At 37.5% G+C, this 27,180-nt stretch overlaps 1 protein-coding gene across 1 annotated transcript in view; it reads right to left on the bottom strand.

The window, feature by feature from the left end:
* Positions 1 to 26,865, bottom strand: part of mcm7 (minichromosome maintenance complex component 7) — a 29,065-nt gene extending 2,200 nt beyond the window's left edge. Inside the window, exons 1-14 of the mRNA XM_039747374.1 lie at positions 26,661 to 26,865; positions 24,099 to 24,178; positions 23,776 to 23,940; positions 23,345 to 23,469; positions 22,972 to 23,152; positions 19,405 to 19,542; positions 13,957 to 14,106; positions 12,542 to 12,656; positions 12,189 to 12,320; positions 12,022 to 12,105; positions 11,734 to 11,945; positions 11,107 to 11,372; positions 10,279 to 10,447; positions 6,926 to 7,035 (exon numbers count right to left, since the gene is read on the bottom strand). Of these exons, the coding sequence (XP_039603308.1) occupies positions 6,926 to 7,035; positions 10,279 to 10,447; positions 11,107 to 11,372; positions 11,734 to 11,945; positions 12,022 to 12,105; positions 12,189 to 12,320; positions 12,542 to 12,656; positions 13,957 to 14,106; positions 19,405 to 19,542; positions 22,972 to 23,152; positions 23,345 to 23,469; positions 23,776 to 23,940; positions 24,099 to 24,178; positions 26,661 to 26,691 (1,958 nt within the window). The 5' untranslated portion in view covers positions 26,692 to 26,865. The remainder of the gene's footprint in view (positions 1 to 6,925; positions 7,036 to 10,278; positions 10,448 to 11,106; positions 11,373 to 11,733; positions 11,946 to 12,021; positions 12,106 to 12,188; positions 12,321 to 12,541; positions 12,657 to 13,956; positions 14,107 to 19,404; positions 19,543 to 22,971; positions 23,153 to 23,344; positions 23,470 to 23,775; positions 23,941 to 24,098; positions 24,179 to 26,660) is intronic.
* Positions 26,866 to 27,180: the final 315 nt, after the last annotated feature.

The following is a 27,180-nucleotide window of genomic DNA, read 5'->3' as shown; positions in this document are numbered from 1 at the left end:
GCGTTGTCTATATAAAGATCTCTAAGCAAGTTAATTCCAAATTTTTCCAGATATTAAAACTGCATATGTTTGTGAGGGTTGAAAGAGGTGGTTCTTTTGCAGGGTGCCACAGAAAGAAGCTTCTCCGTCTTAAAATGCTTTCTACATTGGTTCCAGATTCTAAGTGAGTGGAGCACAATTGGGTTATTAGTGTATTGCCGATAGCGTGTGTTTATTGGAGCACAAAGCAAGGAATACAAAGAAGTACTGCAGGATTTTACTTCTATTGCGGTCCATGCCTGTGTATGTTCTTCTATTTGTGTCCAGGTTCTTATCGACTGTATATTTGCGCCCAGTAATAAAACTGGAAGTTAGGTAGAGCCATGCCGCCTTCTGCCTTTTGTCTTTGTAGGGTCGCTCTTTTGATGCGTGGATGTTTAGAATTCCAAATAAATGAGGTTATTGTTGAATCTAATTGCTTAAAGAACGATTTATTAATGTATATTGGTATGTTTTGAAATAAAAAGGAGCTTAGGAAGAATATTCATCTTAACAGTGTTAATTCTTCCAGCTAGTGTGAGATGAAGGGTTGACCATCTATGCACAGTCTTGTTTAATTTTTTCCATACAGACGCACGAAATTTTTTGATAAAGAGCTTTATGTTTACTTGTGATGTTTACGAGGTATTTAAACTGTTCTGCAATGATAAAAGGAAGGGTGTCTAATCTAATATTATATGCTTGCGAATTCACGGAAAGAGTACACTTTTATTCAGATTAATTCTGAGACCAGAGAGCTTTTGAAATTCTGTGAGTGCTGCTAAGACTGCAGGCACAGAATTTTCTGGATCCGATATATACAGTACCATGTCATCTGCATATAATGAGATTTTCTGTTCCAGTCCTTCTCTGCTAATCCCCTTTATCTGATCAGTATTTCGACAATGTATTGCCAGTGGTTCAATGGCAATTGCAAACAGCAGTGGTGACAAAGGGCATCCTTGTCTTGTGCCACGTTCTAGTTTAAAGTAGTCTGAGCAAATGTTATTGATGCAAACTGAAGCTTCTGGGTTAGTATACAGTAATTTAATCCATGCACAAATGTTGGGCCAAACCCAAACTTCTCCAAAATAGTAAAAGGTATTTCCATTCAATCATGTCGAATGCTTTTCTGCATCCAATGATAATAATATTTCTGGGGTGTTTGATTTAGTTGGTGAGTATATTACATTAAACAGGCGTCGAAGATTTGAAGATAAGTGTCGGCCCCTAATAAATCCAGTTTGGTCTTGTGATATTATTGAGGGGAGCACTTTCTCCATCCTTCTAGCTATGATTTTAGAGAGTATTTTAACGTCGTTATTCAGAAGTGAAATTGGTCTGTATGATGCACATTGTAATAAGTCCTTATTTTGTTTTGGAAAGACAGTGATTAGTGCTTGGCGAAAGGTTTGTGGAAGAGATTGGTTATCTCTGGCTTCTGTAAATGTTGCTAATAGGAGGGAGCTAGCTGAGCGGAGAATTTCTTGTAAAACTCTGCAGGGTAGCCATCAGGGCCTGCTGCTTTTCCACCTTGGGTGACTTTATAGCATCCAGTAATTCTGATAATGACAGAGGTTTATCGAGCTCCTCCACACTAATAGCGTCAATTTGTGGTATCTGTAATTTATCCAGAAATGCATTAGATTGTATATTGTCTTCTTTAAACTCAGTAGTATATAGGGATTTATAGTAGTCTCTAAAAGTGCACATTATATTTTTGTGTTCGATGATTTTATCTCCATTAGTGTTAGTAATTACGAGATTGCGTTGCACTTCTTGCTTGTGAATTTGTTGCGCTAAAAGCTTATTAGCTTTCTCTCCATGTTCATAATAATGATGTCTGAGTTGTGCAAAATAAGTGATAACTAATGCTGTGAGGCCAATTTAACATGCTTCAAGCCAACGCAGTAGCTATTCACGTAGGCTGTGTCATGAAAAATATATTTCTGAATTGCACCACAGACACATGCTTAATTTAGTTACCAGTTTTTTGTTAGTATTCAAGGAAAGTGAACAGTCCATTAAAATACAAGCCATTTTTGCCCTCCAGGAACACCACTCCTCTTACTAAAGATTTTCTTCCTTACAGGAAAATTTGCCCCTTACAGTTTTCAACTTTAATACATTTTTCTTGCTTCCAAACCAACAAACCTAGTTATTTTAGGAAATATGTAATTACCAAACCAGACAATCAGACGCAAAGGGTCTGGCCTGGAACCCCTGCAGATTTTATTATTTTATTTTTCTCCAGTTTGTCTGGAGTTTTTTTTTTCCCCCCCTGTCCTTCCTGGCCATCGGACCTTACTTTTTTTTGTTAATGTTCCCTTATTCCAATTTATTTATTTTGTCTTTTTTCTATTCATCATGTAAAGCACTTTGAGCTGCATAATTTGTATGAAAATGTGCTATATAAATAAATGTTGTTGCATAGGGTTCGCATTAATATGATGCATAGTCACATTTGTAATGAGGTGCACAACACACTACATCATAATCTGAGATAAAACGACAAACACTCAATGCAGAAATATAAAATTAGCCTTAAGGTACAAATTAGAAAACTCACGACTGTATCCTAACTAAGATCTCATTCATTAAGAGCAGACTGATCTCCCAATACACATGCAAAAACATTTCTGGTGTCAGCCAAAACAAACCACGTTATTACTCATTTGTTTATTTTATTATTATTTATTTTTTAAACAAATGTCTATTAATGAGAGTGCGATTTGCCTTTATTAAAGTTTTCCATAAAACAAGTCTTTTTGTTAAGTAATATTACCGGCATGCCACTGTTAGACTTGTCTAGAAAAATGACAGACACAACCAAGATGTACTCCCAAAGAATCAGCACAAACCTATTTCAGGAGATTGCACTTTTGCAAAAACAGCTCCTGGCTGAGGGCTCTTCACTCCAGTGTGTGTTAAAAAGAGGTACGGATACACAGAGTGATCGAAATGAACTGATAAAATGCACAAATCCAGTAGTTACCATAAAACCTTTCTCCCCTTCTGTACAGCCCATTGTATTTACTTATTTGCATTTTCACAGTATTGTTAACATTTAAAAAGGTGGGGAAAAAATGGTAAAGTGTTAAAACTTTTGAAATCAATGCCTTGGCTTAACTTGCACCAAGGATATCGTGCAATTTTAATTCCAGGCAAGAAACGTTAATGGTCACTTTGTATGGAAAAGAAACTTTCCAGCAATGAACAAGTCAGTTTTTGGGGGCTGCCTCAAACCCTGACTTGTGAGGTGGAAGAACTTGATTATGCAGTAGCTAGAGGTTAATTTTTCCTGTGTCTGCCCTAAACAGGCAAACAAAACTGCCAAACTGGACACACATTTCAGCCACAGGTGCAGAGAAGAACTTGCAGACAGACTTCAGTTTTTGCAGAAGATTAAGAACCTTTGGTCCACTATACAAGTGTTAAAACAGCACCCAACCAATATTCGGCCAACATTTGTTCATATACATCCATCAATTAAACCTGTATCGATATTATGATGCTGAAACTACCATAAGCAAAACTTATTTTCTAACGTAAAACCTTTCTGCAAAGCAACTCCCGTTGATTGATGTGCACACAGACAGCAACAAACTGAGTGTTAACTATATACATGCTAAACAATATGTTCAAAACACTAAACTTCACTCATATTCAACTAGGTGCCACACTTTTTATGCAAATGAGCCTTACTGGTATGAAAATGTACAGTTTGTGTGTGCAACAAAAGAAATCATGTTATGCATCCTTAGAAAAGAAGAAATATTTTTGCAGAGCTGTAATAATTTTTGGTATATGTGGAGTCCCATGTGTGTATAACATGTCCCTTACTAGCCCTGTACAACTTGTATGAAAAGTTCTGAAACCAGTTAACCTCTTAACGCGCACACGTACCGGTCCCGGGACATAACAGCGGTTCAAAAACGTTACAGTAATGTGTGCATGCCCATCTGCCATGCATCTCGACACCCTACCCATCAAATGAAACTTCAAAGTCTCGTCTTTCCGATGATATAAACCATTTTGACACACAACCACCACAGCACTGACACTAAAGCCTTTTTTACAGAGAAGTACATACTTTTAAGAGTTGACTGTGCCTACCTTTGAAGACCCCCTGCAAGTCAAATATCAATATTTCCAAGCAGTATTGATCCCATTGTGTCCGTAAGGCTCCAGCGAATATAATCCAGTAAAACGATTTAGGTCCAAAACACACGATATATTCTCAAAGGGACAAAAACTCCAGAAAACGTTTCATAACTTGAGACCACCCAAGTAATTTTTTTTCACTTATATTGCTCATATTAGACGTAATTTGTTTCTGTCGGCGATAACCATGCTACCGCATGAAACACGGAAGTGTTAGCTTCGAAAGACACCTAAGTTGGCCAATTACGACGGGTCTGGGGTTGACTGGCACCTCGTATAGCCAACCAGTGTCACAGAAAGCTTGCAGGGTGACGTATAGCCCTGAACTCTGGTAGAATCTACCAGTTTGATTGGACACTGTGACTGACACTCAAAACTTACAGCCAATGAGCAGCCGAGCATTTTGATATGTAACTTGCCATACTAACTTGTAAACAAAGCGATTGGAGCTGCGTGAAGGTGGCATTTGTGCCAGTCTGCAGAGTTGGTGCGTGGTTGTTTATTGTGATTTCGCCAAGTTTTTTCGCAGTTTAAATATGAATAAAAGTAGAAGTTTAAGCGTAAATAAGCGCTCGATTAAATAATAGATGCATGCAGCGTTGCAAAGTATTCAACCGCACACGGGCGTATAATGGGAGAGAGCGGCGTGCCCGCCCTTGTGCTTTCTGCTTGCTAGTGATTGCTGCCATCAAGTGGCACATGGAAAAACGCTGAGCTGTGTTGTAACAGTTTGTAAAAGAAATATATATAGTTTGTGTGCATTTTATTAAAAAAAAAGTAAAAAATATAAATATATTTTTGGCCCATAACTTGTATTGACTATTTTTACATAGAAATGTGTATTTTTTATTGTTTTTATTATGGAACATGAATTTCCATAACTAATAGAGTGACACTGTGTGTAGATATAGATTCCTTTAGGTGTAAGCTTTCAGTAGAGCCCTTATTGATATATGTGGGTTGAAGCATTCAAAATTTATTACACTTTTTCCATATGTTCCAAAATGTGGATAATGGTCCCTCTAAAAAGCCCCTGGGCATGCCCACATAAAAACTGGTGTAAAAAATGTCATTTTTACAGGTATTCTTTTCAAAATAATGAAATTTGAGTAGTCAACAAGTTATTCTGTTGGTACATAGTGTGTTTCTGTCCCCACCTACCTACTGCAGCTTTATTTTCTTTTATTTTCATAAAAAAACTTAGGCGAGAACAAAAAAATTTGTTTTTTTTGTGAGTTCTAATGTGCATAACTTTTGATCAGTCACACCTACAGTGATTCTGACTACTAAGGGTGAAACTAGAGAATGTTACCTTTACAAAGAGACCAAACATGTGTTTATACTCCAGATAGTTCAATAACAGCAATGATTCTAATTTGGAGAGGTCGAATTACAAGCGATTTAGCAAAAATGACCCCGAATGATAATTAAGCTATTTCTCTGTTATGATTAATAAAAGCAGACAACTTCAGAAGGGGGAAAAAAAAAAAAAAAAAAAAAAGGATGTTGGAACAGCATGCCAACAGTCATTGGGCTCAGCTAATGAGAAAAATTAGACTTCCAAACAGCTTAATTCAGGTCAGGTACTGTTTTTAAAATGTCAGGTTTCCAATATTATGACTTACAGTATGGCTGATGCACTGCTGTGGTTTATTACGATGCATTCAAATGCTACTTTGTGATCATCAATTTCTGTCTTTGCTTGTTGTCATCCCTGCAGTTTCGCGTTTGTCTTGAACTTGATAATGCGACTCTACTGAAATGTTTAAATTCTCACCTCTATCAAGTCTAAAACAGGTACTCCGGTTTACATATACTACAATTATTTTTTTTTTTGGCTTTTAAATTCTAAACAGTTTGTCTTTTAATAATGAAGCTGGACAAGCCTATGGTAACAATCTTGGTTGTAAAATCTACACTAAAAACAGTGTGTACTATGCACATATATATTTAAAAATACTTCAAGTTAACTTCATGTCAATATTATAGGTCTATAAAAATATCTAGTGCAACATTAACTGTTCCCCATTAACAGTAAGATGTCAAACACTCTGATTTTAATGAATTTAAGACATTAACACAAAAAAAAGTTCCTTATGAAGTTTCCGGTAAGGAAGTTTGAAGTTTCAAAGTAAGCTCATGGAATCTCTAATAATGGAACTGGCGCGTGATATTATTGATTAGCACATGGAAGAAAATTTAACTGCACTTATAGGTGTACTTTACAGGTGACAGTAACAACTCTAAAGCCATTAACCTTTGTCTTTCGAATTATTAACAGATTACCTCTACAAGTACTACTAACTCTAAAGGATGTGGAGAAAAAAAAAAAAAACCCACACAATTGACTAACCAATTTGAGATTTTAGAGAAATTAGCAAAATATTATTACTGTTCTAATGAAGCAAAAAAAGTGCCATAGTTTAGGAGGTTGACTTTTTTTTCATAAATACGTGAATTTCCAGCAAGCTATACTACATAAGCACTATGAAGGTCAAATATCTATCAACTGGTTCTTAGTGTCCAAGAGGTCTGTCGTTAAGAAGCTTACTCCAACACCTAGGACATGGAAAAAAATTTCAGTGTAGTCAATGTAATTTTGAAGCTTACTGTGTGCTACATACTTAACTCACCAGGAATATATAAATGATAAATAATGAGAATAAACAAGTATACAGAGTAACAAAGGTCAGAAGCAGAATATACACGTGGCCAAGTTTAAAAAGGGTTCAATCCAACCTACCTCGTTGTCTGCGTTTTGTCTGCCTGCAGAGAGTCCTTGGACATCTCCATGAGTCTCATTGCTTCATTAACATCTTCCTTCTCAACCAAATCTACTAGTCGCAAACGAGCCTGTGGAGTTTATTCAAAAATAAATAAAAAAAAAAAGAATGTAAAACTGCCACATACACACAAAATAAGCAATGCAATTTCGAGACAGAACCCTGGATTTTAAAGTAAATGATGATTTCTATGTAGCGCTGTGCCAGCACTGTCAGACCGAGACAAGTGCAATGCTCTCTTGGATTGCTAGCAATTGCTCAAGTCTCCGCCTCTCAACACTGGCCATTCAACTTTCATCCATTTGTGGAACAAGATGCAGTTTTCTTTAAAATGTCATAAGGAAAAGGCAGCAGTGGCCCACAACTTGTGGTGATTAAAAATTGTATAAGGAATAAATGCACACTACTTTTCTACTGGACTATGGTCAAAAACCCACTTTTGGTTGCATATTAGAACCGAATTTAGGAATTTCTGCCATAAAAAATAACTATTTGCCAATACGAGTAAGTGACTTGTATAAATATTTGTAATCATCATGATATGGAGAAAAGCAGGCTAGAATGGAGAAAGCAGTAAGATAAGGAGAGCTCTTGTGAGGACAACCTAAACTAAAAAATTCACTGTCATAAGAACATTATATTGAACCACAATACGAGTACATTTTTTTCAAAACCTGATTACCCAGAACAGGGTCAGAAGCTGTAACGTAGCTAAGCAAACATAAGACACAAGACAAGCACCCTATCACAGGGTGCAAACAAAGTGCTACTGCTGTGCCACTCAAAAAAAAAAAAAAAAAAAAGGTAAAGCAATATTTGTGAATATAAATCAATTACCCTGGGGTACACTATGTCAGATGTCAAACATGTCTGACAAATTCTGTCCCCGAGCTTTTCATATTAAAAAGTTTGTCCAGGGCTGGGGAAACACTTAAGATAACAAACAAAAGAGAACTATTTTGGAATGGCTTAAACATGATAAATACTGTACAAGCTGACCTGTTTACATGAATGGTGCGGTTGCTGGAGGCAACAAACCCATTAATGAGGTCACAATGTATAAAGTGACTTGAGAACATTTTAAATTTATTGTGGTGCTGTCAATGCGGTTGGGTACAAATAGGCCAAGTGGTTGACATTTACTAACAATTCAATGTCAAAGGTTAACGTTACATGTTAAGTTTTACATCTCATACAGCTAGGTATTGTATCCCAACAGTCTGGTTTATCAGTCTACCGAGTGGCATTGTGTTAAGGTGATCAAGTGCATATTTCTGGCAACTCAGAGAACTTTGCCTGCCCCATATACCTTTGTAGCTTGGGCTGAACACCACTGGATATAATGATAAAAATTTTAAGGGGATTCTTTCTAGGGATAGCTCTGCCAAATGTCAGCACATTCTCTGACCACTGCCTCTAAACTGGGATGAGAGCATCAGAACTACAAGTGAAGCATACAAGTGACAGAATGAGATTCCAGTGGAGGTGAGCCAAAAACAATCACTCTGTAGTTCATGAAGCTAAATACAAACACAACTGGATACAACTTTAATGTAAAACTATAGTACTGCTTTAACAAATACACAAATCAAGCTAGTTAATCCACAAATGGACTCAACCTTTTAATATCATTGCCATGGGTTTAAGTTAAAAATTTAACATAGAAAATATGCAATGTGCACAAATATATAAAATAACCAAAAGGCTAACTATAACTGGTTTTAACATAGGATATAAAGCTTAATGTGTGAAAAGATATTCCAATGGTACAGAGTACAGATATTGACATTGAATATATAAAAATACAAATGTGCAGTGTTTTTCATTTGGTTGGGTAGTCCAGGATTAAGGCCATTGTGTTTTGGGTCAGAGTACTTAATCAGAGTTTTAAAACTTTGAAAGGTAGCAGTACATTAGCACATATATATTATGTACACACACACACACAGATTATAGCTTGTATTTCACTATTAATGGAGCAATGATTTGATATGACATGCTAGAAATAACAATTAGCTTTAGAATTCATCCTTAATTTTGAAAATGGCACCCATGTATTTTTAGCAGGCGACCAGATCACCCATTTTTTTCCCCCCATGTGTCATGCATCTGAATGAGCTAGCATTTTAATGCACTGAACGCGTTTTAGATGGAGTTACTGCAACAGCATCCATTCTACAACTGGGAGAGAGAAAAAAAAAAAACACACAACACAAAACAGATTAAGGAGACCATAAGGTGGTTTTTGAAGAGCCCAGTAGAATTTAAGAGAAACATATATGAAAGTGTTAAATGATGTGACCAGAAAATATACAAGCTTCTAGTAATAACACCTTATAAAAGAACAAGCTCCTCCTCCTCCTCCTTACTCACAAAAGGGCCGATAATGACAACTATAAATACTGTATACACAAAACGCTTCAGTGATGGTTCTAGCCACAGTCAGTTTTGCATGGGTTTGCACAGTGGCAGAGATGTACAAACTGACTGCAACCCTGCAAAACTGATCGTAACTAGTATATTGGATAAGAAACCACAGAAGAATCCTTATGAAAAAATGAAATGAAAATGTGGAGGACTCCTGGTGGGAAGGGCTTGGATATCCTTATAAAAATGTTAAAGAAAAAACACACCGCAACAACATCTTCGCCTAATATATAGGATACAAGCCAAAACCTCTGCCTTCAAGTTATTATTAAAAAAGCTGCCTGCCTATACCCAAGTGATGTTAGAACCTCAAGGACTCAAGAAGTGCTGGCTTTGCAGTAGTTCTAGATACATCTACCTGCACAAACAGCACTTTGGAATCAGAGAGGCACTACAGACTAATACTCAGAAGGGAAAGGGGTGGGGGAAGAACACACCATTATCTAGATAACTAATCACCATCATCCACAGGCAGCAGATATGACAATGGTTCCCAGTCCCTTGTTATGTCTTCATGAGAAGCAACTGTATAGTGGTCAAAAGGTTAAACAATACAAGAGGAATTTAAAAACATGGCTCTTGGGAGAATTAGCTCTTCGATAAGCAAGACAATAATTCAGTAGCTGGCTAAACACAGTACTTCAGATTTAACCCAGATCTCATGCTTCAGAAAGGAAAGTTTGTAGCAACTAACCCACTTATGCTGCAAGTGCTCACACTGCAGTAGGCAGGACACTGATTCTACCTGCACTGTAAGCACTTTAGCACACACTGGGCCATTAAGTGTATTGTCACATCTACATAGGGAGTACATTTTCATACAACATGCATGAAAGTAGACTACAGCCTAAATTCCAATAATAAAAGAAATGTTGTACAGACTCACAAGAGCAGTTGACAAACGAAGAATGGACAGCAGTGTCCTGGCTGATGTGAAAGTCATGTCTTTGTTGACCCTGGCCTCCTTCCTCATTTCCACATAGGCAGCTGTGATGTAATCTGCCAGAGACTCAGGAATAGCAGGTTGCTTTTTCTTGCAAAGGGCAATATATCGCCTAAAGAGAATAAAATTGAGTTTAGTGAGAGACACACGCATAAATGACATCCATTTTGCTTACATTAAAATTAGAATGATTAGAAATCTTTTGAAAGAGCACAAAAATATTTTCTGCATAAATTAAAGCATTCTGTGACAATGGCAGCAATCAATACTACAAAAAATTTGGCTTTATGAACATATGCCAAAATATAATTTAAATAAACAGAATGATATATTTACACATGCTTGGAAATGCATAAAAGGTAAATAGACCCATTTTATTGCATAACAGCAAAAAGTGCTCAGTACAATATCACTAAAACGTTTTAATCATGCAGACTTGCTCCAGAGTTGGAACACTGTATGAAGGCCCCAATGATTTGTTTAATCTGTAGCATTTCCACAGAAAATAGTTTCCTTTTCAGCATTGTCAATTGGCTGTACCTAAATTATGACGTATTAACTTTATTCAATCATTGTTCAAGTGTCAGCCATACAAGTCAAACAAACAACCGAAAAACACATTACACATTAGAATTCAGCTAAGCCTGGTAAAGAGAATTTCAACAAATTGGAAATGTGGTTTTCCAATCATGCAAAGTTACCTGTGTTTATTAAAGGGCGGGTGGTCGGGGGGAAAAAAAAAATAAAAAAAAATAAAAATCACAAACCAACCTCATCAATTTCATATCAATAGGGACAAACTGAGATGGTGGCTGCTTGCTGTGCTGGTGGACATAAGTAATGTGCTGAGCCAGACGAAGATCATTATCACGGTCAGGCTTATCTTGGATCAACCACAGCAGGTCAAACCTAGACAGCAAAGCAGCAGGAAGCTGGATGTTTTGCTCTACAGACTTCTTTGGATTATAGCGACCATACGCAGGATTGGCAGCCGCAAGGATGGAGCAGCGCGCATTTAGGGAAGTCATGATACCAGCCTAAAAATACAAATTAAAATAAAACTGACTTTACAGAAAACTCAAAAATGCTACTTCAGTCTATATAGTTATAAAATAAAGATTTTTTTCTCAAAATCCTTCAGTTTTCCTCTCACATGTGTATAAGATAAATAATGAAAAACTGAAGCAAGCAATTGTGAGAAGCCACAGCTACAATGATGTATGTTCCTTATCCAAGTTAGTCTCTACTTTATACACAATAAAGCCGTATAATGCTCCATATTCTTGGGACTGAACTGGGAAAGCAAGTAAAAATTGCATACCGAGATTAACCAGAAGTTACAAGATTTTGAATGCAAGAAACAATGCAGGAATATGCCTCATCAGATGGACAGCTTACCTTAGCAATAGATATGGTCTGTTGTTCCATGACTTCATGAATAGCAGTCCTATCAGAGTCCATCATTTTATCAAACTCATCAATGCAACAGATTCCTTGGTCAGCAAGCACGAGGGCACCCCCTTCTAATGTCATTTCATTTGTAATGGGATCCTTCATCACGGCAGCAGTCAAACCTACACCTGATGAGCCACGTCCTGTTGTGTACTGACCTGTGTGTGAAGGACTTGTCAGTAACTAAATATCATACAAAGCAGTGTAGAAGAATGTGGAAAAAAAGGTACATACTTCTGGGAGCCAGTCTGTCAATGTAGGAAAGAAGTTGTGATTTGGCTACACCAGGATCACCCATCAGGCAGATATTAATATTACCTATAAAAGAGCAAAGAGTGTCAAACAACAATGTTGGGTCATCACTTTAATAGTGAACAGAAGGTTAAGTAAAAGGTTCACACCTCTGATCTTCATGCCTTTAGGAGACTGGTCTACTCCTCCTACTAGAAGGAGAAGCAATGCTTTTTTTACATCTTCATGGCCATAGATTTCTGGGGCAATAGAAGAGGCAAGCTTCTCATAGAAATCTTCCTCTATGAAGGAGAAAAAAAAAGTGTGACACACTTATTTGGTTAATTTTTGTGTTGACACTATTCATTAAAGACTCAACACTGAATAATTCTAGCTTGCAAGAAGTAGGGGTTCCAATATGGAACCTTTAAATATTTCCTCTAGACAATCTTGAGAAATCTGGGCACCTCTGAACAGGTGTTATGGTTTAATTAGAATCAAACAGACTATATTAAAAACACACCTGTGATTTGCCGCAACTCTTCCTCACCAAGTTCTTCCATTCCCAGTTCATCATCCTCAGTTTTATTCATCATGATAATCCGATGAGCCTCCAAGTAGGTCTCTGAAAGGAGCCCCTGACAGAAAGTGTGAAACACACTTGAGTATAAAGCGGTCTCAATTTAATAGTAGCTGAAAATGCTTTGATCATTTCTCAAATCGGTGATCCGAAAAAGCTTATTAAAATCAACAGTAACCCAAACAGACTTCAATTTTTCCAACACGAATGTTAATACACTTGCTATACTGTTCAGATAGCTTTTCTATACCACACAATATGTGGGCTTGATGGCATCAACATTCTCGTGAAACTGACTGTCTTCAAAACTGGAACCACAAAGTCTGGTGCAGAACAGGGGGCAATCACATGCGGCTAGGTCTGAAGAACAAACCAGGTGGGTGTGGCAATTCTTCAGAACCAATGTTTTGCATTACCCCCTTTGCAGTTTACAGTGTGAGCTGGGGCATCACAATAATGTAGAACACAGTTGCTAAAGGTTTTCCTCATCTCTTTTCAAAGACTGACTGCTGCAAAAACCCATTATATGGACCATTTCAGGTATGCAATCATAAAAAGTCATGCCAGCACTGGATTGGACCTATGGTGAATCTTCTAACAGCAATGAAATTAAACAGTAACCAAACTGACGTATCCATGTTTCACCCACAGCTGTGACATGCCCCTTCAGTTTCTCCTAGATAGAATACATCAGCTCAAGATCATTCCATGGAACACTAGGTGTAGTGATGCTTCATTTTAGTAATGAACTACCCGGAAACTCTATACTTAAAGTTTTGTTTATATCTAACTACACACACACACAAACAACTCATAATTAATCCCTATAGTATCTGCTATCTCATGAATGGTCTTCCTTTAATTCTCCATTACAGCTTGCTCCAGTTACTGCAGAAATCCACTGCCCATCTCTTAACTGTTGCATATAAAGGGGCTTGGTTTTGGTACATGTTTTGCAATTTTAGGTATCCATGATGATCGATTCTGAAACAAGCAGCATACGCTATAAAGCATTAATATTAGAAATTTGCATATTTTAGTACACAGGACCCAATCGTTGGTCACTTTCAAAACTACCTCTCTAGAATGCCTCCTTTAGGTTCAGGCTCAAAAACCAGACAAGTCACATAACAAGTAGCTCAGATAAGCCACCTGAATTTAGAATATACATTGTTACAGACTACAGTAAAAGAAAGCAAATAAAAAGGGCCAGAAATCTTTAAAATCTTCAGAAAACTTTAGGAGAAACTGGCAGCTAGCAGATAGTTAAATCTCCACATATATTTTAGGATGAGTAATGGACAATGTTCTCTCTTAAAGGTTAAAAATAAAAATATGACAAAATATAGTTTTCTTACCTGCACAGCCTGTCGAAATCCTGTTTTCAGTAATGGCAAAAAGACCCCACTGACTGCAACGTGGTCCCCTGGTTGAGCCAAGCGTGTGTTTTCACCACGAGCAAAAATAGTCATACTACGGGGGATATTGCCCACTGGCACCTGGTCACTCTGTTAAAAAGAAACATTACCTTCTCAGAGTACATGCATGGACAATTACAATTAGGCTTTAAAGAAATTTTATCCACATTAAGTTAAAAGCTGGACATGCATCATAAATATTAAGGCTGTCTCAAAACATAAGAGGATATTCTCTCCACTGAAAATCTCAATGGTACCATGCTGTATGCATTTTCTCGGCAGCACAAAGAGTAGAAAAATCAATTACTATTTTCTCAAAAATATTATCCATCAAGTTAAAGTGATTCAAAAGTTCAAAGGCAGGCAAGTAGTGTTGCCTAAAAAGAACTGGTTGAAAGATGCATCAAAATATAAACACTTAAACAATTCAGTCTACCTGCTAATATTTTAGATGAAAAAATAATTTCCATATCTGAATGTAGTTGCCTATGGGTTAACCAAATGACATATACAGAAGATTTGAAGACTATGAAAAGCTGCTGTTCATGGCCAAACAGACTACAGCAGTCATAAAAGGACGGTCTGCTCCAGACTAATTTCACCCTTAATCATAAGCAACGTTCCACTAGTCTTTCATGTATGCAGCAAATTCATGCAAGCACAGGCTCCACAGTACATACTGATGCCTTCCTAGTCTGATATTACCCATGTATGGGTTTTGGATGGAAATGTTAGTAATTGGAAGGAACTATGCTGACTGCGACAGTTTATTTAAAACTAAGGGAGACTCTGCCCCCTGCTCACCAACCCCTGTGTTTCGTTAATCGGATGTACAATTTTAAAAGCTGTTTTTTTTTTTTCTTTGGGATTGTTTGTTTCATTTTTTGCACTTTTACAAGCTTCATCAAAAATATTTGGAATTACCTTTTCTTCAGGATTGCACCGAATTTCTGATTCTGTTTCTGGAGATACATTGTAACAACGCCTGTGAGCGAATATGGTTTCTTTTCCTTTAATAATCTGACTTTTTCTAAAAGGTTTGTCCCAGTGATTTGTAGAGAAAAGCCAAGCAAAATGACACCTTTTTATCAGCTAACTAAAAACATTACAATATGCAAGCTTTCGAGGCAACTCAGGCCACTTCTTCAGGCAAGATGTAATGTAATGCATATTGTAATCTTTTTATAGTTATCCAATAAAAAGGTGTCATTTTGCTTGGCTTTTCTCTACATTCATAATGGCTAAAACGGTACAACACCCTAGTACTACATCCTTGTGATTTGTTAATTGTCATAGCAAAAGCTATTCTCACGGGAAACTGTAAACATTTAAATACGAACGGCATATCAAGATCTCCTTTGGCGTCTAATGTTATTTGCAGAATATTAAATGTGCATCACTTCTCCATGATCATAAATATACACCTGGCCGAATTGTGTTTTCTTTGAAATTAAACTTGCTGTTGCTTTAACTTTTGCAGCACCACAGATTCTCATAGCGTATGGTCCAGAATTTCTCTTTAGCGCTAATGTGATCTCTTGTTTCGATACAAATTTTTCTGCTTTTATATTCTGTAACTTGCTCTGTATGTATATCGCGCCTACTTTTTTGTGTCTTTTGAATTCCACTGTTTTCATTATCTCCAACCTGCTCTGCATGGGTTTCGCACCCTTGTTTTTGAACCTCTTTATGACGTTTTACTTTGTTTTCTACTCTTTCCTTTTATTTCTGACCTCGCTTTGTCCTGCTATTTCTTCAATTATACCTGGTCCTGATGATTAATTTCCTTTTGTTTGCGCTAATGCGATGTTTACAATCTTTTTTTTTGATACTGTAGCGACCTCCGCGTCCAGCTTGAAAAGTAGGAAAAACAGACTTGCGTAATAAAGTGTCACAAAAGTTTTACTTGTTTGCCAACTTCGTAACCCCAAACACAACCTTCTACCACCCTCTCCAACCCCACCCCCCTTACCGCATCAATCAATACCCCGCTATCAGTCTTCCATGCTGTACTCCGTCCTCCCTCAAATCAGACCCAACAGTCACTTAAAACAAAAAAAAAAAAGGGCCTTAACCTGGCTAGGACGCTACAATTCCACTGCTTTCATAATCTCTTATTTGCTCTTTTTTCTCTCCCAAACGCTTTTGGGTCTCTCTTCTCTGTGCTGCTCTTTCATTTTTGCTTAGTCGTTGACGTTTTATCTAGAACGTATTGTCCTTATACGCTTTATATGTGCTGAAAGCACTACGTGCCTTTACACAACTGAGTGTTTTGCTGGCTGTGCTCTTATTTGATATCGGTTGTAAGCAGGGTGTGTCTTGCAAGAATCTCATGTTACACGTCCCCGCGAGACGGTCCTCGGACAATCTCTTGGCATTAAGTCTCATGTTTACGGTCCCCACGAGATGCTCCGTGGCCAGTCTCTTTCAAGTTTCTTCGAAGAAGATCACGTCTCGTCACCCTGCTTCTTTCCAAGATTTTTTTTTTTTTATAATAGAAAGATTATAAATTAAAAAAAAAAAACACCCCCCACACACAAAGAGTTACAATCACCATTCGTCAATTTGGGGGGCATCTTAGAAAACATTTTAATCTTGCTAATGGATGAAACATAATGTTGATAGGTTTTGTAATGTTTCAAAATAAACAGGATACTAAGAAATTCATGAATTTATTTTAGTAGGAATAACCATGGCAAAGCAAGTTATTCACTGGTTATTCTAATCATTCATTATGGAGCTTTAAGTAATTTTCAAAATGCTGCTGCAAGAATTGTTACATGAACCAGAAAATACAAAAACATGACTCCAGTTCTCAAGTCCTTACACAGGTCAGTACTAATTTCAATGTATTCTTTTAAAACATATAAAGCCTTAAACAGACAAGGCAGTTTATTAATCTGAATTTAATGCTCACCCTGGTTTGCAAGTACTGTTAAGATCTCAAGAAGCCGGCCTACTTATGATTCCAAGGATTAATAAGATAACAGTGGGATATCGAGCTTTTAGTTACAAGGGCCCCAAAGCTGTGGAATGATTTGCATGCTAGTATCAGATATGCCCCTTCAGTCTCAGCTTTTAAATCCATACTAAAAAACATGCCTTTTTTTAATATTTTGGTTAAAATATTTTACGAATTTAAGGACTACAAAAACTATGAACTCTAAGCCTCACAAGAGTAACATTTTGAACTGAACTAAAAGCACTTTGATATTAACTATTTCCAGCATATAACACAATGATGTTCTTTTAAACATCAGAAAAAGTGGATAAAGTTATTTGGCCCATTCTTTCAAACAGCAGTATTTCTGAGGTTTTAACATTAAATACTATAATTTTGCACGAGAAGAGTGCATAAACTTAAGGATGAAACTCCGTAGAATTTTAACAAGTACCAGAAACAAGTTTAAGATAGTAAAAAGGGAAAGAGCGTGCATACTAATGCAACAGTGTATGTATACATTCTATATGGGCAACATTCACAGGTGGGCAGTGTTTAACCCCCCAAACTCAACCCCATCTCTAAACCCATAACTAACTTTGGTGCAACCAAGTACTAAGACAGGTCTCGTGGGACTAATGGGAATGCATGCTTCTATCAAAATGTTATGCAAAGGTGGTCTCTAACAAAGAATGGGCCAAATATCTTGACAAAATCTACATGAGATTTCATGTTTTTATTTTTTTTTTATGTGACCTATGCAGAGCAGTCGTTTCTTTTATCATTAATGGCTGGGTTTGGAGGAAATCTGTTCACATTACTATAGTAACTGGGTGGGGGGAAAAGTTCTCCAAGGTTTAACTTATTGAAGTTCCTTATTTTAATCCTGAAACACCAGCAGCAGCCTGCAAAATTAACACAAACCACTTCATAAAGTTTTAAGTTGCATCCCACAGGCATTAACTGAAACAAATTCAAACACATTTGGATAGCATAAAACCTATAGTATATTTGTGCCTGGGGGGTTGGGGGATCATAAATGTTCCAATATCCAATACTGCATCAAAATTAAAATAGAGGGACATTACAAACAGACTGAAGACTTCTTCTGAACCATACTGAATGACAACAGGTTTTACTCCTATCACTGTGCACCTCTGTGCAACTTCTTTACTGACAGTTGGCTTTTCCTAGCTAATGCTACCAAAATGGCATCATGCTGCAGTTTAAGAGTGTAGTCACACTAGGCATGTTTGTTCTATACCGTGGCCAGGTGTGACTAGGGTGGGGGTTTGAGATTTGGAAATGAGACAACCTCCCCCAGCTGGCCTGCACTCACACTATGATTAACGTTTTGGACCTGGGCACACTTTCGTCATGAGCATGGGACTTCATGTAAAGCCAAAACATGGAGTGAGAGAATGCATGTCAAAATGATTTTACTTCTTTTGTAGTTGTTTTAGTTATGTGGGGCAGGATTAACACCCTACCCTCTTACAGATTTGAGTGTGCAGCGGGGCATTTTGCTGTTAATCATGCTGCACGCTCAAGATTTTTACAGTGACAAAATGATGTCAAGGGGGATATTTGCAGCTTTTCTTGCCAACTACAATTCAGGCTCATGTGCAAGGTGAAAATAAAAACCCATTTTTAACTCAAAACATATTGAATGAAATGAGAATTGCACTGACTTGTCGCATCAGACGTCATGTCTGTTTAGCAATGACAATGTTCCCGAATGCTACTGAACTGTGCTTGGAAACACCTCTTCCAGGGAGGCCATGGCACAGCATGGTTGGCTCAGTACAGAGCAATGATACTTACTAGTCAAACAAACTAGACATTGTGGGGTTACATGTAGAAATGTGTGCTAGGGCATGGAGTGAACTGTCAGTACGAGTACACCCTAAACCTGCAAAAAATATGGATAAAATGTCAAACTTGTAATGTATTATAAAGAGTATTCTGTCATGCTGCAAACTATTCCAATCCTGCTATGGTTTACTGAATTGTCCAAAGAATGTTGGGAGAGATACAGTATTAACTTCTAATTCAGTTAGTTACAAATTAAAAAAAAACACCATCATCTTGCATTAAACCAAAAAAAATAAACAAATAAAATCCCCAAACACCTTCAACCTGGAGCAGTCCACAGTGACAGGTTATAGTAATACTTCCTGTATTTCAAAGCAGCATCATCCAATGTACATTTACATGGCCAGAAGCTTCATCTGCCATTTATACTTTCTTGGCTGTTGAAGTTTAAAATCAGACAGTACATTACAACAGTTAACTTGACTGTGCTTTAAACCAGAACAGAAGAAAAGTTTGTACTTCAGATGAAAATCTCAGTTATGAAAACCTGGTGATATTAAAGATTGTTTGTGCCTCTATAGTAGATGAGACAGGCAACGCCAAAGATAAAACAGAAAAATCTCTATACTTACATGTTCTTGAATCTTAATCTCCTGAAACTTGATGAATTTTGATCCCCGAGTCTGGATATACAGTCGACCCCCTGACTTATTTGTTACACACTCTTGACTTGGGCACATGATCAAGGGCATGAAGGAGGGAGACTGGATCTGAAAAGGGAACATACACAGCAACATGAATTAAAACCATGATGGCTAAGCATTCATATGAAAAGTTCAAATTATTTACAAAATGCAGCCAATTACTAAGTTGAAAAAGAACCTTATTGTTTATGTAGAACAGAAGCAATATTGTTAATTCTAATATTCTTAAGAATATTCAGACTATAGACAGTTACATTGTTAAGATTTTACTCTAGAAATTAACATTGTCTTTACAAACGTCTCAATGCCATTCACAACCATAGCAAAACACTATGCAAACTTTAGGAGAATGTATGGATTGAAAATGTACACCAAGATGCCAACACTGGCATAATCCTATTTGATTAAAAGAAATGTATAAGTTAGAAATCCCTAACTGTTCTCTAATGATAAGACTCTCATTAAAGCAAATGGAAAAATACTGCATTTTTTTTTGTTTTTATTAAAAACACTCCATAATCCTTACTAACACTATCCTCGAATGTTGTGTCCAACGAATTGCATCTATATTAATCTGCTGCTGGTTTAACACATAATACCTAAAACAATTAGCTATAGCTGGAAATAGTTATGCCATATTTACAAAAATATTGTAGCATCTGTAAAACAGAAAAAAAATATTCAGGATCATCACAGTATCAAGTCAGGATCCACATAATCTACTTTTCCAAGTGAATCCACAGGTGCAGAAGGCTGGCTTTCTAATCTTAATGCGATCATAAACAGTAGCTTGCCCTAATATGTGCCCATATTCCACCCGATCCTTGCCAGGTTTAACAAGACAAACCATCAGAAAAAACAAACCCAAGTCCTTACAATGAGTGTTGGCAGTGAGCGTTGCAGCAAAATTAATGCATTTTTAAGTTGCTGGTGCACCAACAAATCTTGAAGTGATAGACAATGTTGTCTGTGTCCCGTTTGTAGTATTCACCTATTGCTTTGAGCTACAAATGTGTTGTTCGATGTCTTGCTGTAGCAAGTACAGCAGTGCGAGAATGGGAAACAACCTAGGATCCACCCTAGTTTTAACATCACTTTTTGTGAGACTGCAGGGCACCTCAATAGGATAAGTTCAATCGCACGGGTAGGGGATAAGGTTGAGATCTCACACCCAACAGGTTGAACATTTTCAACTTACATACATAGCTGTCCATATTAGACTGAAAAGATGGCAGTGTTGATGCTTCGCTTTTATAGGGTGCAGCTGCTCATGATTGATAGCCGATATTTAAATAACAGCTGACCAAGCACTAGTAGGTTTTATTTCACTACTGCTATTTGTTCTTACTGCGGTTAGATGCAACGGTAAGGTCTGCGTGCAAGAGTTAGCACATGCGACACCCAGAATCATTAACCCAAGTTCAAATAAATCCTAAATTTTATTAATTAACACAACTTATTTTTGGGCTAGTCTGACATGCCTACTATTTACTTTGAACTAATTAAACATTTCACCTCAACAAATAATGCTACACTCAAGTACTCAAAGGTTAGTTAAAGGGAGGAGAGAAGCTTCCCATCAAAACTTAAGTCAACACCCTTGCAAGTGTTAGAAGCCTTTCAGACAATAGAAATTGTTAATTACTGAAGGTGTGATACAATGCTAACTGCCAACCTCGGATCATTACAAAAACAAAGCAAGTCAGGCAGAAGTAACATTTTGTGGTCTTAAGTGTGTTAGAATCATGTACTATTTCTTGAGAAACAAAAACCACTTTACTATTTTTGAGCAGATCAAGCAGCAATTCCATCTTATGCTTCTGTCAAGCAACACTGCCAGGAAAATAACTTAACAGAACAAATTCCAATAGATCAAAAACGCATAAACAGCTTTGTTCACCCTCCTGTTAGAGACATTATGACCATCTGCATAGTATTCTTATGCCAAAATATCACAGCTAAAGTTTCAACACATTACTTAACCAGACTTCAATTGTCTTAATGAAATTCTTAAAAAAAAAAAAAAAAAAAAATTTGATACATGTATGATTAAACAAACATTCAACCTGTTCAGTTAATTGTTTGATTTTTTCTAAAATTTTTGTGATAGCCAATTACAGTCAGTAAATGCCTAGGTTTAGGTCAGTATTCCAAGGAGGAACTGAAAGAATGTACACACTAACCAAAAGGCAGCTGTCAATGTACATAAATTCATTGTAAGGGTTTGTTTGAAGTGGTGGAAAGAAATCTTAGCAGAAAGAAAAACCTGACAGACCTTACGAGATACAGAGAAAAGATAAACATATGAAAGAAATGTTGGACAAGGAACAGAATTTTCAGTGAAAAACACCCATTGGGTGCTGATCAGAATCAGTGAAGAAATAGAATCCAATGCTTAGTTGCATTACTCTGTCCCAGATCTAGAAATGGACCATTTACACATATATTCAAGCATAAATGAAGCATTTAGCCTATGCATACACTGATGTAATAATGCAGCAATGGTGTAAATGTAGATAAGTACCCCCAGCACCATTGCTAATGCTCTTCGGTTTTCTACCCAGTAGAAGCACAGCTAATTTTTCTAAATATTAGCTAACACAGAGGGGAATCGTGCTACAGGATTTTCAGCTGTAATTTCCTCCAAATACATTTAGAGAAGCATATGAAGACAACAGGAAGAGTAAAGAGTGGCTGGACTATTGTTAGCCACTTCGAAAATAAATCACAATAACTTGAGAATCATTTACTTCTGTGCAACTGTTGCTCCACCTACCATTTTTCCTTTTAAAGTGGTGAATGCTGGACAAAAATGAATTCCACCAAATTGAGCAAAAATCCAACCCAACAGCAAACCTGCATTAGACACAGACTAGACCTGTCAGAAAAAACTCTAAACACTTCTTTAGCATTCCAAAAAGTATTGTTTTGCTCCTGATCCATTTCACTTTAACATGAGATCTCTGATTAAGTGTTGTTTTATATTAAAGTCATTACACCTTCATTGTAACAAATTCTGGTTTTTACTTTCTTATTAAATAAGGAAATAGCTGCCATATTACCTTTTACTATTGCAAAAGGTTAAAAAAAAGTGACAGGAAAGTTACCTCAATCAACAAAAGATGGTTTATTAAATATACTTTAATTTATGGCCTTTAAAGTTGTGATTCTTAATGTTTTTGGATTAATACAAATTTCATGTAAATACACATTCAATACTTTTTTTCTACTGTATTTTGGTCAAACAAAATGAAATCACACAGACAGGAAAAACTGCTGTTAATAGACAGAAAGAAAGATGCTTGTTAAATTGACCATAATGCAAGCTATAAACCCAAAATATGAAGGACTGTTTCTGGAAGTGACCAGAAATCTCCTAATGCTCCATAGCAGCTCAGTTTTTGAAATACTTAACGTATCCAAAAAGCGTACCTTAAAAAAATATCCCACTGATCAACTCTTGACAAAATGAACTACACCAAAATATTAACTTACCGGCTGATATGTCTCTGCGCCACACTGGTCACATGTGTAGGTAGCTACCACCATCATTGGCTTGACTTCTGTTGCTCGAGTGACTATACCTCTCACAGTAACCAACTTTCCAATACTGTCTGCTTTAACATCACGGACCACACGAGGCTTTAATGTGCTGGGAGGCTTAAAGTACACCTCACTGTAATAGGAAGAAAAAAAAAAATATATAACACAGTCGGAGACAAAATTGACAAATGTGAACCTTTCCTAATATTAATATGTCTTATGCGCAACGATTATGTTATTCTCCAGTGAAAATATGGTAGCTGAAAAGAATACCACGCCTCTACTACAATAAACTGTTGGCATTAAATAAGTAGGTTGGACTCACAATCTCCTCATGAGTTCGGCTGGATACTGATTCCTGGGATCTCGGCTCTCATTCTGCTCACGGCCTCTCTGTTCCATCATAAGCCTGTGCTCAATATAGACATCTAGTGCATCTTTCATGACAACCTGAAACACAAGATTTTTTATTTATTTATAATAAAAAAAAATTAAAAAAAAGAGGATTCTAGCCACACCACCAGCTATCATTTCACTGCATTTTTTGCAACAGATGACAGTCCCAAGCAATCAGAATACACATGTGCAAATCAAATTACTAAAAGATATTTACAAATAATATAAGCATGGGGTTGGGGGAGCGGTTTGGTGTGCGAGATGGTTGTATGGGGAATCTTGAGTTTCTTTAAATTTTATTCGCCCACGAGGAAAAAGCCTCTCTCTAAATTTTGTAAACATTACAAATGATAATCTCACCTCCCTCTCTTTATATTCTGGAAGGATTTCATGTATAGCATCTGCAGAAAGGTTCACATAACGCCTAGTATTTTCACAGATTGAATCAACAAGCTCGGGATCATCTTCTGCCAGGTCATCCAGATCAATGATGAGTGACACTTGCTCCCGGTGAGCTATCTGCACCTATTAAATTAAAAAAAAATTGGATTTTAAAGCCATCCACATTATGCAAAATTAAATATCAATCCAAGAGTATGGGTACACAGAGAAAGGTTTGAATTTGGCAAGCAAAAAAAAACAAAAACAAAACCAAAACACAGAAATTTGCAAAGTATACTCACCAGCTGTGTCCCATACTTGAAAATTTTCTTGCCGGACTCATCTTCAGTGTAGAACTCTTGAAGGAATTTCTTTAATTTATCTGTGGAAATAAGGTTAAGCATGTAAAGAACCAAACAGACAACTATAAGAGCTGAATAATACATAGTAACACTCAAACACATTCTGCAAAGCTGGAAGACTTTCCCCATGGCGTAGCTCTGGATAAAGTGGGTTTGGGTGATGGACGGTCAGATGAATGCGATAGCCAGTGAAAAATGGTACTATAAAAAGTAGACTGTTTTCCACAACAGAGAAATAAAAAACTGAAATATATTCAGGATAGATTTACAAAGCCTCCCATAAGACAGGCAACTAGCACTTTTTTGTTAACCAAGCATGCCTTATAAAATCATTGGGATATGACTAACTGATGAATGGAACGGTAAAAAAAAATACAAACAGTAAAATGTTATACTGTACTTTTGATATCTTCATTGACGGGCCCTGCAATCAAAGCACAAATACTAATGCCTATATAACTAGAAAAAAATGTCATCAATAAGGGCTAGACTGCAAATGGGACATTGGTGAAAAGTTGGCTGGAGGAGAAAAATCGAGTTTTTAAAATCAATTATTCTGTGGTATTTTACCTCACCAGGATGGGGAAATAACTAACGTGTCCATATTTCTTTTACCAATTGCTGCACGGGTTTGTTTAAATGGTGCGCAATGGATCATACAATGAGTCAGGCGGGAAATGAACCGGCAAACTTGGGATCCAAGCATATTGTGCCTTAAATGAAACAAAGTGCTTGCAGCAGCTAACCAAAAATAAAGTGCTCACAACTTTCGTTGTGCAATCCTTATCAATAAAAAGGTAATATGTCCTGGGATTATCATCTACCTCGCTAGAAAAACGACGGGGATGCAACTAAAGAGAGAAAAAAAAGATGCGGGCGGTAAGGCCACCCACTCGTAGTAGGGCGGAGCAAAAGATCACAAACTCATGTCGCATAAGTGAGGCCACAAGGGAAAAGGAAACAGTCGAAAGCAAACCGTACAACTCGGTTACTGCGAACAATAAGTGAAACGGGGGGTGGGGTAGCACTAGTACCCAAGTGAAATATACAGAAACCGTACTTATGACGGGCGAAAACAGCACACATCGGAGGGTGGCCCATCTGGCCTCCATCCACCACCACAGCTTATAGGCCTGGATTCTACCATTACCTTCGTAGCTCATGCTCCCCGCCTAAACAAAAGTGTTGCACTGTTGGTGCGCCCATGACACCACCCTTCCCCCACACCAATTATCTGTAAACAAAGGCTCACATGGTCAATTCCATACATTCTCTGCTCAAAATTAAACATCACCATAAAGTAAAGCTAATCATCCCTGGACCCTCAGCATCGGAAAAGGAAACATTGCTCACCTTATGTTCATCGCCACTGCCCAATCAATTCCTGGGCCCACAGAGGCCGCTCGCTACCTAGGCGGATGTGGAGAGCATCGACCCCATTCCCAATAAACGAACTCAGCAATAGCCAACTGGTAATCAGCCCAGGATGGGCTATGCGACTCAAACATTTTGCAGAATACAAAAAGGATATTTTTAAAAAGGGTTGCTTAGAAAAGCTACGACTTTTTCATGCTAGCCTTTACACTCGCCCGCGCGCAAGCCCTTGTTATTGTAAACAAAGCAGCACATGGCTGCTGGGCCTCGCCACTCTCCGTAGGAGTCCCACAACTCCTCCGCGCGTAAGATAGATACCATTTATGAACAAGGGCATCACCATCACAAAAGACAGATAAACATGTTTAGTTATGTGTTAAATTGTGATACACTTCCTACACTATTGACACGACCAGGTAAACAGTCTGATATGAAGTGAAATAAGCGTCACGAGAGGACAAGGCGGAGGTAGCGAAGTAGTAGGGGTGATGCGGCCTCCACAACAAAGCGAGTATTTCAGCTTCCCTCGCGCTTTTCGCAGCGCGTCTGCGCGTTGACGTCATGGCACACGCGCACACCTGCGATTAAAATTATTGACTGTACAAAACATGACTTGCTCCACACCTTTTAATTTCCGTAGTTCAAAATAGTGTTGACAAATCTGCTCATTCGGTATACTTAATACTTAGCGAGAAACAGCCCAATATACCGCGGTAATGCTGCGGCAGAGACGTTATCAGAGGCGCATGCGCAGTATAGTCCACCAGGTTTAAACTACACAGTGCACACTTGGTGAATTATAAGACCTAAAAACGAGAAGAGTTAAAGTAAAACACCGAGTAGCGGATTAAAAAAAAGACAAAACCTTGCCGGCGTTATGGGTAAACGCAATACTACATAGAACGATGGCTACACGTCTGCCACAACTGCGTGCGATATAGTCATTCAAAAAAAAAAAACAACAACTTGGTACAAACATCGCGTTCAGAAAGGACCCGATTAAGCCGGATAACAAAACGTATGCACAATGCAGGAGGGTGCACTATTTTAATAAGATTTTATTAACCTAAAATGTTGTTCTCCAGAAACTATAAACGCCAGGCCCTTCTATCTGCATGTCATGCTTACCTTTCTCAGTTGCGTAATCTTTTACAGGCATTTTAGAAGATCTTCCTCGGTTGCTATTAAACAAAAAAGACCTGATATAATTCCAGAAACCGTGAGCAGAAGATCTGTAGAGTTAAAAACAATTTTGAGCCCAGCACCGACGTTACCCACAAGGTGCAAACGAATAGGAGGAGGGCTCTAAGAATGGCGCGAAATGTCTCCCTGGCAATCACGTGCTCTAAGTTGCCAATCACAGGCTGAAACGTTTAAACAGGCCTTTCCTCTGGCGCGAAAATGGACTGACGCGTTCCGGATAGGTCAAAATTCCCGGTGGGGTGGGCCAAAGAAACATGGATTCAGAGCTGGGAAGGGTAGAACAGAGTGTTTATCGAGTAAACTAGTATAAATGCAGGTATCTTTGTGTCTCTTATAGTTGTTTGACGTGTTATAAAAGTATAACTTATTTCTTTAACTTAGTATCTTTCAAAGAGAACATTGACATTTACACTTTATATTTAAATAGAACTTATTCCCTCCCGAT

The sequence above is a fragment of the Polypterus senegalus genome, chromosome 3 (genome assembly GCF_016835505.1).
Source record: "Polypterus senegalus isolate Bchr_013 chromosome 3, ASM1683550v1, whole genome shotgun sequence".
Classification (NCBI taxonomy): domain Eukaryota; kingdom Metazoa; phylum Chordata; class Cladistia; order Polypteriformes; family Polypteridae; genus Polypterus; species Polypterus senegalus.
Note: the sequence above shows the minus strand (reverse complement) of the source record. Positions and strands in the feature narration are given on the sequence as shown.